The 14,426-nt window shown below is 38.7% G+C and overlaps 2 protein-coding genes across 2 annotated transcripts; both read right to left on the bottom strand.

Moving 5' to 3' along the window:
- Positions 1-60: 60 nt before the first annotated feature.
- Positions 61-7,982, bottom strand: senp1 (SUMO1/sentrin specific peptidase 1). Its single transcript, XM_022741940.1, has 18 exons — positions 7,383-7,982; positions 7,088-7,146; positions 6,799-6,980; positions 6,634-6,709; positions 6,323-6,515; positions 6,028-6,172; positions 5,813-5,931; positions 5,040-5,323; positions 4,862-4,925; positions 4,509-4,547; positions 4,314-4,398; positions 4,076-4,216; positions 3,399-3,530; positions 3,010-3,213; positions 2,836-2,915; positions 2,647-2,731; positions 1,388-1,483; positions 61-1,288 (listed from the first exon to the last, which is right to left on the bottom strand). The coding sequence occupies exons 1-18, from the start codon at positions 7,514-7,516 to the stop codon at positions 1,226-1,228; spliced, it is 2,181 nt and encodes a 726-aa protein (XP_022597661.1). The 5' UTR covers positions 7,517-7,982; the 3' UTR covers positions 61-1,225.
- A 1,202-nt stretch (positions 7,983-9,184) lies between these two features.
- Positions 9,185-14,319, bottom strand: faim2 (Fas apoptotic inhibitory molecule 2). Its single transcript, XM_022741665.1, has 12 exons — positions 14,061-14,319; positions 12,710-12,800; positions 12,491-12,579; positions 12,275-12,339; positions 12,116-12,169; positions 11,940-11,990; positions 11,781-11,820; positions 11,440-11,477; positions 11,214-11,301; positions 10,948-11,043; positions 10,714-10,767; positions 9,185-10,617 (listed from the first exon to the last, which is right to left on the bottom strand). The coding sequence occupies exons 1-12, from the start codon at positions 14,073-14,075 to the stop codon at positions 10,468-10,470; spliced, it is 831 nt and encodes a 276-aa protein (XP_022597386.1). The 5' UTR covers positions 14,076-14,319; the 3' UTR covers positions 9,185-10,467.
- Positions 14,320-14,426: the final 107 nt, after the last annotated feature.

Consider the following 14,426-nt stretch of genomic DNA (forward strand, 5'->3'; position numbering starts at 1 on the left):
CCACTGGCACATTATATCTTGTAAAAGAGATAAAGCACTTCAAAAAAAGCCAACACACACGTCTACATTCTCTCATGTTTATCAAATTATCAAATATGGCAGTTTTTATATCAAACCCAACTGATTCTGAGGTAATACACAAAGAACAGTCACGATACATGAGAATTTATTTCTAAAACAGACTTAGATCTAGATAAAAATAGATAGGAAATAGGTAAAAAAAAAAAAGTATATTACACTGTTCAGGAGGCTGTATATGTTTTAAGTATGTACAAAGTTCAAAATATACTGAATATGCCCAAAAATTTGCTGTTGAACTAAAAGAGACTCTGAAATACATAAAATAGACTTTGAACCTTAATTTACAATCTTTTATCAAGACTAATGAATAAGAAGGAAATGGCAAAAACTTTTTTGACCCTGCTCTTTTAGGGTGAAACTAAGACTGTTTTGTTATACTTGCAAGTCAGTAGCAAGGTAAGACAACATTCTGTTTTTATTGTAAATCATACTCTGAGGCAATGTCACATTTGAAGACTTTTTGTGCATTTTAATCAAACAAATTACAAAAATAATCCTGTTTTGGGTGTAATGTTGATATTGCAGAGGGAGAGAGAGAAAAAAAAATCTCATGCCCAAATACCATTAAAATTTCAGTTTTGTGGGCATTCATACTGTCATAGTGAAGTAATTTTTGCATTTGCACATACCAAGAGTATAAACATTGACAGCAAGATGTACTATTACTGCCATTACAAAAACAATGCAGCATAATCCACTCAACTATCTGTAAGACAAAAACATGTAAACTTTGTGTGTCTGCATCAAACTGAACATTGCAGCTCAGAGTATGGTCTGTAAGACAGTACAAGTGCGATTTCAAAAACAGTTCTGGCTGGGCAATATAAAACACGCAGTGTTTCAGCTGCTATACTGATGCACCACGGGCGCACCAAAAAACAAAAATTGGAGAACAGGACTTGGAGGCAGTGCTTGGGTGCTCCAGCAACATCCCCTCAGCCAAGATCAGCTGAGGGCTTGATTGGCCTTAGAGGATGGAGAGTAGCAGAGCTGGTTCCTGATCTGATGAGCTGGTGTGCAAGTCTTTCCCAGAACAGGACGTCAGTCAGTGGACTGTGCTGCTGAACGTAGCTCATCCATAGTCACAACTCGTGTTTGTAACACCGTGAGCTGACTACACAAGTTCGCAATCCTCATCCTGACATCACAACAGCTTATGGTTCAGAATCTCCCAAACCATCCTTTTTCTAAAGTAGGGCATGTGTTTCTGTGAATAAGAGGAGAGAGGTCATGTGAGCCATTTTTAGGACACTCTGATGATGATGTCATCAGATAAATCTTGTTTGTTGCTGCTGTTTTTGATTACCTGTGTGAATGTGATTGGCTTGTCTTTGGTAATGTAATCCGCATATTTGCATGTGAACATTCCACAGTCGCTACCATTCATCTGCTGAGGGATTTCCTGTGAAGGAGCGAGGAATAAAAATCATAATAATAATAATAAAAAAAACTAAAATAATAATAATAATAATAATAATAATAATAGAATAAATCAACATTTAAAAAGGTGCAAGTAAACTCCTGACCAACCCGCAGTGCAAAATGAAATCACCTGTGACAGTTAGACAGGACATTTCATGAACAGCAGTTATAAAGTTATTACTTTAATGTGTGCTATGATTTTTGGCTTTTCTTTCACTCTCTATCCCATTTTGGTGATTTTCCTAAAGACACACTTTCAGTGTCACAAGACATTTTGCTCTTGACAATGCAACAGTGTTATTAATAGATTTTTCACAGTAGCGGGTTGTACATTATTCATATTTCAAATGTATCCTTGCTCAAATGTCCAAGCTCACTTGTCTTGTGTGAAAGTGTAAAAAAAAAATTCATACTAACACAATGTAACAGTATAAACAGCACTGCTCTGTTAATGAGAAACACGATAATACTACTAGAACAAGACTATAAAAACTCTACCAGTGGGGTCTAGAGGGCGGACTGCTATACTGGCCACGTGATGGATGTGCAGATGAAACAAAGTGGGCTGTATGCCAACAGATGATTGATAGGCTTTTCCGTCATATGTAGTGCTGGAGGGACCCCTCCCCCCTTTACCAGCCCCATATTTGTCAAAGCACCCCAAGACATTTAGTCAAATATGTACAACTGCTGTCAATTGTCAAGCACATTGAGGAAAATCTGTGGTATTTGATAATATAAATAAAACCTGACTTGACTTGAAATAACACCCCTCCTTAGTTTTTATTCAAACTCATGGTGATATTTTGGAAACCTACATTTTTTCTAAAGGGTATCCACAGATTTTTTTTGTCTACCACTACATTGAAACTAACTACTAGTTACCAAGATATTAGTAAGGGCTTTACACAAAACTTGGTGATGGATTTACAATTAAAGCTAGTCCACTGGTAACCATGGACCTGGACAAACTGGCCAAAGATGGAGGCACTACTAGATCTGAAGACTATAACCTGGAGTTTTCAGCCGATAACAGAAACCCATCCAGAATTCCTAAATGCATGACATTTGACAACACAGCATGAAATGGCACAATAATGAAAACTACATGATGCTCTCAGCCCTCATGCGTATTAGACTTACACTGCGCTTTTTGCTGTGTAGACTCCAGCCTGAGGTTTCCAGTTCTTTGCCCTTCTTGTCCTTACTTTCCTGCTGCAGGTAAGCACTGGAGAAACAAAAATGTTTTACTTCCTATACACATCAAGGCTCTCCAAATATACAACTAGACATGCCATTCAACAAACAAACATATCTGATACTAGAACTTACAACAATATTTTGCATGCTTCATGGTTGTTTCCTCCCATAGAATCAAAGTACATGATAGCCTTTTTGCGGAAATCCACCACCTGTTGCACAATATATAAAAAAAAAAGCTTAATAAATCCCAACACTGTCACTTCCAAGTCCACAATTATGGTAATTATAATAATTAAGACTTACAGAGAGGCACCAGTGCACATCCAAGTGGACAGGAACCAACAGGATGTCTTTTGAAAAGATGTCCATCTTTTTGGTCCAGCGGCGGACAGCAGAGTAGCCACTGCTGCGCAGCTTTGGATAGAAAAAAGTGTTGAACGTATTGACTGACGGCAGGCTGGGGTCCTTGCTGCGCTCGACCAGCAGGTTCATGTAAAAGTTGATCACCTGAGAGATTAAGGAGGGAGAGTTACAATTAACTGGACAAGCACTACTGCATGACTCAGTTATGTAACATATTATATGCACAATATAACCATGGTCATGTATTTTTTACTTTATAATTTATGCATAACCAAAAGGATTAAGTTAGTTCACACAGACCGTGATGCTTAAGGATAATGTGTACTCACTTCATCATTCAGCCAGTTGAGGTTGCTGAGGGTGTGCAGGTCTTTGCGTGTAAGGCTGAGACCAAAACCTTCACTTAACACTTCATGAGGACTACCTCCTCTCAGGACTCTGTTCACCTCAGCCTCCATTTCCTAAACAGAAAGAGACAGCGCACATGAAAAAGCAGGAAATACAAACTTAACCCTTATATACTCATTACTTATGAATATAGTCCAAAAACCTTGAGCCTGCAGAAATGAGAAATTGTCGATACTTGTAACCCCTTGTATTATTCTGAATTTGCATTTTTTATTATTTCCGGTCTAGTTATTTTGACCCAAAGAGTGGGGCAGTGGAAAAAACCCATTTGCTCTTAACTTAAGCAGCATACATCACTTAATATCAGCCTCAAAGAATTTACAATAAAACCAATAATTGTACATAAAAGCACCATTCGGGCAGGCTTTTACTTACTCTACACTTTCAACTGCATTTCCTTTTTTTTAACCTTAGGTTTTTATTAGTTTACATTTTATTATTATAGAATGAACATTGTTTCAGTTAGGTGTGCCAAAGCATTTCTACTTTTTAAAATGGAAGAAATCATAAATTCAGAAACATAATGTTCTAAGTGAGAAAACGTCCATTTGGGTGGGTCATCTGAATAAATTCAAGCACAGCAAAGATACAACCACACCTCTGTGAGTTCAGGGAATTCTGGTTTCTCTTCCAAAGGCTTTGGTTCTTCTATCACAGGAGTCAAAGGAACCTCCTTCTCCAAAGGAACTCGAACATGGACCTCCACATCTGGGCTGCGTTGCCCCTCTTCAGACAGGCGCTGGGAGCCAGTAACAACATGACACAGGTTAGTGGGATAGCCAGAGGCTGAATGATACAACTGAACCTGAAGGAGGCTTCAGTGGCTCAACAGTCACCTGTCGCAGCAGCTGGGCAGCCAGGGCCTCCTGCTCTTCTATATGTCTCCGTCTCTCTCGCGCCCGAGAGTCGTACATACTAGTTCTACAGTGACAAAAAGGCAAGTTTTTCCTTGTGACTCTGTTCAAACATAATATCAGTGAATAATGGACCAATTACTTAATGAATAATTAAATGCATTGGTATGTCCTTACAATTCTTTGATCCATAGCTCTGCTTGGAAACATGGCACACTGTAAAGACAGAGTAATGTGTTATTATGTGTGTGATATAACATTTGAACTGACTTAAGTCATTGTTTTGACTGCACCTCACACTCCTCACACTTCTCAGACTTACATTATGTGTTTTTATAAAAATTAAATTTTTATTCAAATTATGAAATACATTAACCGCATCAAACATGAAATGTTAAGATGTCTACATATTTGACTATGTCTGTATTACGTTTAATCATATTACACATTAGATTACTATTAACCAGTGAAATGTATCTCGTCATGAAACATTGAAAACAAAATAACACTGACTGAAAACAAATACTAACCTTGAGCTGTCCTTCTTTTTACCCTTTTGCTCATTTACAATAATTACAGAGTCACCATCATGAGCTACAAGAGAAGACAAGGGGATTACAACCCAAGATGAAATATAGAAACAAGCAAATACTCAGTTCACTTATGACACACCATTTTCATAATTCCTACAATAGGCAAGTATCTTACCTGATGATTGTGTGTCCTGAGAAGAGTTATCCTGCAGAGCAGATGGGGAGGGAGCTGATGTGAGAGTAGCTGCTCTGCTAGAGCTGAGGTCTGTGTCCAGAGACCACGTCTGGATCCCTGGCCTGCTGGAAATCCCCACTGGGCTGGGGAGGTTGCTGGAGCTCTGGCTTGACATCCCTCTTGGGCTGGGTGAGCTGCTGGTTCCCTCTGAAGTTCCTCCTGCTGCTGACCCAGTAGGGGAAGAGAACTGCAGCAGTCTGCGGCTGGTGGTCAGGAAGCTGGTGCTGATGAGAGTGTAACAGGGATAAGAAGAAGAGGGAGCAGACACAATCTAGATACAGTCCAGACATAATCAAAGGGTTAAAGGATGGGAAGATACTTATCAAAATGTATTTGTTACCCATATAAACATATGAAGAATGAAGATGGATACTCCTTCCTTGCACGCCACTGCCAGCTATAAATCGTGGGTGCGACTACCACAGAGTATTCATCAGAAATTGCTAGCACTTTTGAAATCTGTTGACCATAAAGCTACGCAAGTAAAATCTTACTTACTTTTTCATTCTAGGATACAACTAAAATAAAAACTAGAAATTTGGATAACACACTACTGTTAAGCTTAAGCGCCTCTGGAGCCACCCACTGGCCTGTGACTGAATTTTGATAGTACTCTTTCTGCTGTGACCCGCTTCTCTGTATCCCTTTACATATCTCATTGACAGTTTGAATCTGGCATTGTTTAAGTATCCTGTTTTAGTATGAATACGTACAAATCTCTGTGTGACCTCATGAAGGCGTGTGAGCTGCCGTTGTGAAGGAAAGACGACTGACCACCAGAGACCATGGTCAGAAGCTGCCTGTAGACCTCCTTCTCCTCCTCACAAACAGACTGGACAAACACACAGGAGAACCAAGAAACATACAATGAAATGTAACAACTGAAATAGAAGGAATCATATGGTGCCTTATTATCCTAATGTCTGACCTCCTGTGCTGTGCAGCGGGGCTTGGCCATGTGTATGCGGCCAGATGAGGTGCTGTGTGTTGGGCTCTGCACCACTTTGATGGGAAAGGTCTTCTCATACATGCTGGTGCAGGGGCTGCTTGTGGTGCCCAGTCCACTTAAGAAACTGCAGAATCAAAATGACAGTTCAGGCATCAAACGCCTCATCAACTGACAATAGTTTACACAGTATAATGATAAATCATAGGACAAGGAAAAACACTACTCAAACAGAAAAAGTTTTGTTGAGAGGCAAAAACCAAGATGTAAGGAATACCTTGCTGAACCATAAGGTCGGAGGTTTAGGGGTCTGCCTAGCCGTGGAGCGGAGTGCAGTTTAGGGGGGACAGAGGGTGGCAAGATGACTGAATGCCCATTTGTTTTTGGCACCTCACGATGTGAGGGACTCATGCACACTTGTCTCCTGCAGACTTTTGATCCCATAATGGACTTCTCATTACGCAACCATTCTAGAGTTGGGAAAAAAACAGTAAAGTAATCAAAGTCTCTCCAAGAGCTCAAAGACAGCAGACATCCTATCAACCTTAATGTGAATGGTTGTACAATGTTTTAAGAAACAAGTTCTACCTGATTTGGATGTTTTCCATTCCAAGGTTGTTGCAGGAGCAGCAAATGTCTCATCCAGAGAGTTCCTTTCAGTAATCTTTATAAAAACAAATGCGCAACATGTTTAAATAAAAGCAAAAATGTTTTGACACATTTAAAATAATTTCCCTAAAATTCAATCCTTACCGGCCTGCCTGCCCAGGCTGCTGCTGATGTAGAGGGCTGTGGCTCTCCAGGTGGAGGTCCAGGGGAGGCAGGCAGTATATTTCTTAAGGTAGGGCTTACGTTATTCCTCATCCAGGTAGCCACACTGGAGCTATGACTCTTAACCCCTTCAGCTGCAATTTTGACTGTGTCAATAAGATCCCCTAGATAATATTTAAACAGACACATGGGACAGTAAGAACGGTAACAGCGATTTCACTATATCCTCACAGATATTTGCAGTATAATATGTAAGTGATTTTGCAATTACCCATTCGTGATTTCTTTATCATTAAACCATCTTGGTCGATGTTATGTCCATCTTCCAAACTTGAGGAAAAAAAAATTGATGCTGATACAGTTAATAACACGTTCCATCAATGTCGACAGACTGAATAATATAATAATAATGATAAATAGTTTTCTTCACATTACATAAAACCGTTGAGACGCTGAATGAATGCAGTTTTACAGAAACAGTTAACTTCACTTGGGATCAGTTTAATTCAGTGTCTTTTTAAACTCACGGTCATTACACATGGGAATAATCCTGTTACAGTTCATACCATTCAATTGGTCTTTTCCTCCTCATCTGACCATCTCCCGGTGCCCGGTGTGCATCCGAGTTCTCCGCAGCTGGTACACCATTGCGAAGATTGGCAAAGCTCGTTTCTATCCATTCGTAGATTTTATTCAACATGGCTCAAAAGTTTTACAAATAGCGCCTCTGGTTTAAAGATAAATCGCTATGGCTGCTTTCAGTCTACCTGTCGATATAGTCAAACCAAATTAAGCTAATACGCCTCATTCGACTGAGGCGGGTTAGCTGAGGAAGTTTGAAAGGCTAACACTCCTCACAAATATCATTTTACTTTCCCACGACACGAGCTAACCGTTAGCTAGTTAGCTGAGAATTCGCTAGTTGCCTAGCTAGCACACTATGCTAACTACCCAGCTAGCTAACGTTGTTAGCTACAAGGCTAATTTATGGAAGTATGTTTAAATACCAACGGGGATGCGATAAGTCGCAACCGACGCGTTCGGAAAAACGGCTATCATTCTGAGTCACACCCTAACTCATTTATATATCCTTAACGTGACTTTAAATTGCATATAAACTCGTTGAAGAATAACATCTCCCGCTTCTTCCTCATTCAAAACCACAACATGGCTGAACAGGACGCGCTACTATCGCACACTGTGATTGGATGACTGTATGCTTGAAGTCGGAGTGCACCGCAGACTAACTGGTCGATTGCAGACCGGAGGAGAGCATTTAATGTCACGTCACACCCGCCGGCACTGACTTGGGAACACAGTCTTATTTTTATCACATGTAGACACCACATGCACGAAATAATTTAGCGTTAGCCCACTGTCTATAATTTCCCCGTGTGTCCCATGCACTCGCACAGATACACAAACACACGCAGTTACGAAGTAGACCTTATTCTCAGAGGTCTTAAACACTCATAATTTGGCATAACATTTTCGAAGAGATTTTGAGTATGTCGCCTCAGTCTGTATCTAATTAAACGGACAAAAATGCAAACCAAGAAGAAATAAACAACAAAAACAGCCTATATGCTGCTAATATCTATGAGCCACGTGTTATTTTCCAGTGTCATTTGTCCAATTAAAGTTACAAGATACAAAACGTGTGTTGGAGGATGACTGAGGAGCCACTCTATTATTATTATTATGTCACCTGTGCATCAAAATATAGAAGAGCCACTTTACCTGCAGGAGCAGCACTACATGACCTTTATCTACCCTTGCTCCTTTTATCTACCTTGACTTATTTGTGTGAACTAACCAACTAGAATAAACCAGATAAAATAAATAAATAAAAATATGTATTGTCATTGTGATAATATGTACAATGTGCAATTCTGGGTTCACAAATCACCCACTGAGCTAAATAGTTTCATTAGTTTCAAATAAACACTTCAAAATTATAACTATGATCCCAAAACAAACGGTGGAATTAGGAACTTTATATACAGCTAAAATAATCAGAAGTCTTTTGTCCAAGGAACAGGGTGCTGTTTAATAATACATCTAGCATGATGTTTTAGCAGTGTGAGTGATTAGCACTTGATTGTATTATAGGAAAACTTTCTGAACATTTATAGAAACTTACAGTAAGTAAGACACCTCCACAAAACTGAAACGTTTACTGTGAAAATATCTCAAATTAATCTCTCATTTGCCCTGTCCTGTTGAAAATTGTCTTAAAAAAAAAATTCATTCCCAAGTTATTTTCTTTAATGTAATTTCACATGAATAACATAGACTAAATGTGAAGTGAATGTAGTTGTGTTAACACACAATCTATTAAATCAGAATGAACCAGTAAGCACACTCATACATATTCACCCTTTAATAAATGAATACAGTGACACCAATATTACAGTGAAATGCTCTTAGAACAATATACTACCGCATCAATATTGTCAAATAAAGGTAATCCAAGGCCACTTTAGAAGACTAATAAATTCATTTCAAGCTTTAAACTCACCATCTCTTGCTTTCTAAAATATATCATTCTGTCATAAAAAAATAAACTTCAAATCTCATGAAATATAGCATTCAAGCCCCTCCACAAATGCAGGCCTTATCAAAAGTTAGAGTAAATTCATGCATGTTTGGCACTGTCATGTTTATATTTAATTGTAATGTCACCATTTCAAGCCAACTATATAAGTTTAAATAATATTAGGACCAAAAACTACAATGCCAACAATCAAGGTTTGCTCAAACTAAATATTTCTCATGAAAACACACATATTAGACAAATGACACACTAATAATAAACATTGCAACAATGTGAATGCAATGAATGACAGCTTCATAGTTAAATGGGGGGAAAAAAATCAACATATTGATCATACATTCTACAACAAGTAACAAATCAAGGCAGACATGAGTAGTAACATCCCAAATCCAGTAAATAACATTTCAGATTGTCATTCGAAAGCCAGAAAAAAGAGGTCACCTACCCTTGAACTGTTAAAAACAGTTAGGCTAACTGAAAACAAAGGGAAAGTTTTTTTTTTTTTTTTTTTTTTTTTAAAGTTATGTTTGTGCTTTCATTGACTAAATCAACACCCACGGCAATAGTCCAACAATGGGATGACTTTACTTGGCATAGTTAGGGCTTTTTTTTAAGAGTCATGCATAATGTGCTGTTGATCAAACACTTCCTAAACAGCACTGACATCTATTGTTTGCGGGTGATTTGGGATACCAATGCAAGCATGGATATATGACACCCATACAGCTTCATATGAACACTCACAGAATGTTTTATCTACGTTAAACAGATTAAGATCAGAGACCACTGATCACTGGTAAAGCTAGTAAGCTAACCCCATAGTGTGGTAGGCGTTTCCAAACATGCTAGAGCGGAGGGAAAGGTTATAGACATCTTGGGTGTTAATACTGACATTATGTCTATGTACATGTGTAGCTGTACAAGAGATTCACAAACTATTTGTGACCATGTCAGTATCAGGCAAAAATAAAGCTGTTACAAGTGGAAGTATTGTCACCACAATCACCAAAAATTCACAAGACTCTTATCATGTCTGCCTATATTTCCAATCTGGTGCATCCCTTGTCTGTAGGTCAGAAAGGTAGGGTGATGGTTTACTCTCGTTTTGTTCCAAAGATTTGGAGGAAGAAGGAGAAGATGTAGATGATATCTAGGTAGATGTTGAGAGTAGCAAAGACATACTCTTCTGGGCTCATGGTGTACCGCTTGTTCCCCATGAGGAGTTGGGTGTCAAACGCCAAAAACTGCAACAGAAAATACAAATACAATTGTTTCTGATTCTAGTCTACAATATATGACATTTTCTTTCAATAATGGCTTGAAACTGTCTATAATCTTACCATGGTAAACAGTATGGCTCCCAAGACAGCGTAGGTGGCATCCAACCATGGTACCTAGATGGAAATGATAACTTGATTAGATGTGATTCCAGTATTTAGATCAACGCGTGAAAGAGCTTAGAGTTGAGTCTCACATCAGATGTTTGTCAATTTATGTTCATATTTAATGCAACTATATCCTGGTTGTACATCACATACCAAGTGTAATTGCTTCATTTGGTTAGTCGTACTTACATATTGAAAGGGAAGGACGAGTGCCAGCACCAGTCCAGAGATGAACATGACCATGCAGAAGACAAAGAGCACACCTTGGTATGATGTCACATCAAACTGGATAGAGAAAGCACATAAAATCAAACCTAAGTATGTTTATCCAACAGTAAGAAAACAGTATGAAAAGCTGACACACACAAATGATTTCCACTCTCAATCAAACGTGTATATGAGATAAAATATAAAAGTACAGGAAAGGAGAAATGTTGTTTTTTTTTATTTCTCACCTTAGTTTGGAAGCTGAAGACTGTGACCAGGAGGCAAACAGCTGCTGTGATGCCCAGACACATCACCACTGACTTGGTATTATAGAAACTGTTAAAACAAGAAACATGTAGAACTTTCTGAAAATGTTTCAAGCTATAAAAATCAATGTACAACACAGGAGGAAAGTCACTACAAGATAGTAAAACAATACAGTTACAAAAAGCAGTGGGCAAAGATGATGTGTACCTGGACAACATCCCTGTCATGTAGGAGAGGGACAGGGTCTGTAACAGGACATATGATAGTCATGTGAAAATGCAGGAGGTTATCTCACTCCATTTCAGGAAAGTATTCAGCAGCATTCATTTTCACAAAATACTTTCATAAATTTCAGTTACATCATTTTGACTTTTGACTGTCAACATACAATCTCTTGTGGGGTGAGTTACACATTAACAAATATTGTTAATGTATGAATGTACTTTTTGTTACTCTAAACTCTGTGGTCTGTGGCTTTGATTTGAAAACACTGCTCATCACACAAAAATGAATATTAAAAATATAACAAAGGTCCGCCTTGTACTTACAAAGATGGCAAGCAGAATCAGATTCCATGGAAACTGCCTCCTGTAGGAGTGAGGAAAGAGAAATGGAATTCCAACATTTTAGGTGATTTATTTCTTTTTTTCAATTTTATTTATTCATTTTTGATGATTTGCATTGAAGTTTGGGAACTTTTCACCTACCTGGGTGCAGAGCAGCAAGACAGGGTCACATAGGTGACGAAGAACACAATGCTGTTAAACAACAGAGATATTGTTAGATATGTTGTGAGACAGGAGCGGCATGAACCAAAAATGAAGCGTATATATTATGTGTATTGTGTATTACTGACTTGAGGCTGACTAAACTTGTTACTTACTAAGAGGCCCAGTACCACCCAGGGTTGGCTTGAATGTAGTCCTTCACAGGGTCACTAAAAGTTGGATAGTCTTAGTAAGTACACTAGCCAGTGAATTTCATCAGATGTACTTTATTTGTTGTTAAACATGTGAGAAAATTAAGATAGTTCTCGTCTTACCAGAATGTGAAGAGAGCCACAATAGCAAGAGTGACCAAAAGCTGGATCATCAAGATGGCGTACACCTAAAAGAAAGCAATTTTGAGTAAAGAAAGAAGGCATAATTGTACATGTACTGGTAATGGCTGCTCAGGCCTTTAAAGTTTAACAATGTTCAGTTCAGCATTCACAACAGAGCTACTATTGGAATCAATGTGATGATGAAGCTTTTGACACCTTACGGATGAAGACCCTTCTGATGTTGCGATCATCCCAGGTGAACTCTGTGAGCATCTCCACATCATTGTAGCAAGGAGCACTGGTGCCTGGAGAATACATTTATTTACACTTATTTAAAACTTTTTGATGTTATTTTTCATCATCACAGAACATGATAAACATTGACAAATCTATCAGTTAAAAATAAGGACAGAAGAACTTGAGGTGTTGTCCTACCCGCAGTGGCTTCCTCATAGCTGGGAGGAGCTGGGGCCACTAAGGCCTGTCCACTGGAAGAGCCATTGGTGGTCTTGTTTGCAAGAGAAAGCTGATAGCACAGAAGATGAACAATTTGTTATATTTAAGTTTATAGTCTGTTACTCATTTGAGCAGAGAGTTAATGAATATTTGAAGAAAAAAACTTCTTCAGTTGACCTGAATTTTATATTTCCAGTCAAGTATAAACGTTTCAGATCCTACTGGTGTTGCCTTTTCTTTAGGTACTGTTCCCCAATCTATCTTGATTAATAATAACTAGCATGATATAAACAAAAATACATGCATCTCCCTGAAAATATAAAGTTGTAAACCTTTATTGTACAAAGAATCACAATGTATAATTCATACTATTCCGGATGATTACAAGTGAGGCATATTACAGGAGCTTCACCATCTTAGAAAATTAAGTCTTAAGATGGCCATGACAGATCTACAGATGTCTGCAGATGTTTGATTAAAATATATGCAGTACTGCTGTATGTATTGTATTGTATTGTACAGAAAATAATGACACTGACATGTATAGTGGAGGTCAACAGGGGCCCAACAACAAACGTTTGCCCCAGAGCCACTTAGGAAGTTCATCCAGCCATGGTCAGAGAGCACCGATTACAATTAACCGGCGATGTTTGAAAACCCCAGAAGGTCGTTTAGAAACATTAACAGTGTTAACAGTATCATCAAAGACTGTTTTGACCAGCTGAATGGATATGAGAGGCACGAACTGGGACCAGGCCACAGTAAGCTAAGTAGCACGTTCTACCACAGCTACAGAGAGAAATGGGTTGTCATGGTGACGCAACGTGGTAAAACAATCGGTGACGCATTTCAATCACCTAACCTCTGGTACCACTGAACAGCAGCGTTATACAATACAAAAATATCATATTAACAGAAATGAAAATAAATATTAGAGGATTTAGAGGTCGAACATGCGACTCTGTTACAGCTGGTGAATCCTGTGAGATTTTGTGGCTAGAAATCCTGTTCTGCAGGACACAAACCACACTCATTAATGCTACTGGTTAACAGCACAATTTCTAATGTATACATTTCATTAAACGGACTGGTGACAGCTGGTGGTATTTAAAGCTGAATAGTCTGCATTGCATTCAAACATTTCACAATAGTGAGACTAAAGGGATGGAGTAGAGGCAGGCATATCAACTGACTGTTACGTAATTATCTAGGCCACATAGACCCACATAATTTTCAAATATACAACTTTTTTTCTTTTCGTAATTTACAGTAGATAAGGACGAAAAATATTAACTGAATGACAAATGGCAAGATTAAAGCAAGCTCATACCTTGCCCTGTGTCATGGTGCCTGTCTGTCTTCCTGCAGTAGGCTGTTCTGTATGCCAACCAGTCAGTGGGGCTCTGGTGTCTCCTTTCTTGATATTGTAGTTCTTGCAGAGGGAGTAACGAAGGACTGACAGCTGTGAGAAAGGGCCTCGGACTGATAGTGCTCTTCTTGTTGCCCAGACTGAACACCCTGTGACGATATAGTGATGTAATCCCAAAACAACGCAGTTAAGACTCGTGCAGATACCCCTCCCTCACCCACAGAGGGATGTTCTAGCAGCATCCAGGTGAAGCTGCACCATAGAGAAAAGCTGGGACTGTACCACAGCAACAGGAAAAATGGGGAGGATTGATGCCTGCATGATGCC

This window comes from Seriola dumerili, unplaced genomic scaffold, assembly GCF_002260705.1.
Source record: "Seriola dumerili isolate Sdu_G_001 unplaced genomic scaffold, Sdu_1.0 BDQW01000056.1, whole genome shotgun sequence".
NCBI lineage: Eukaryota > Metazoa > Chordata > Actinopteri > Carangiformes > Carangidae > Seriola > Seriola dumerili.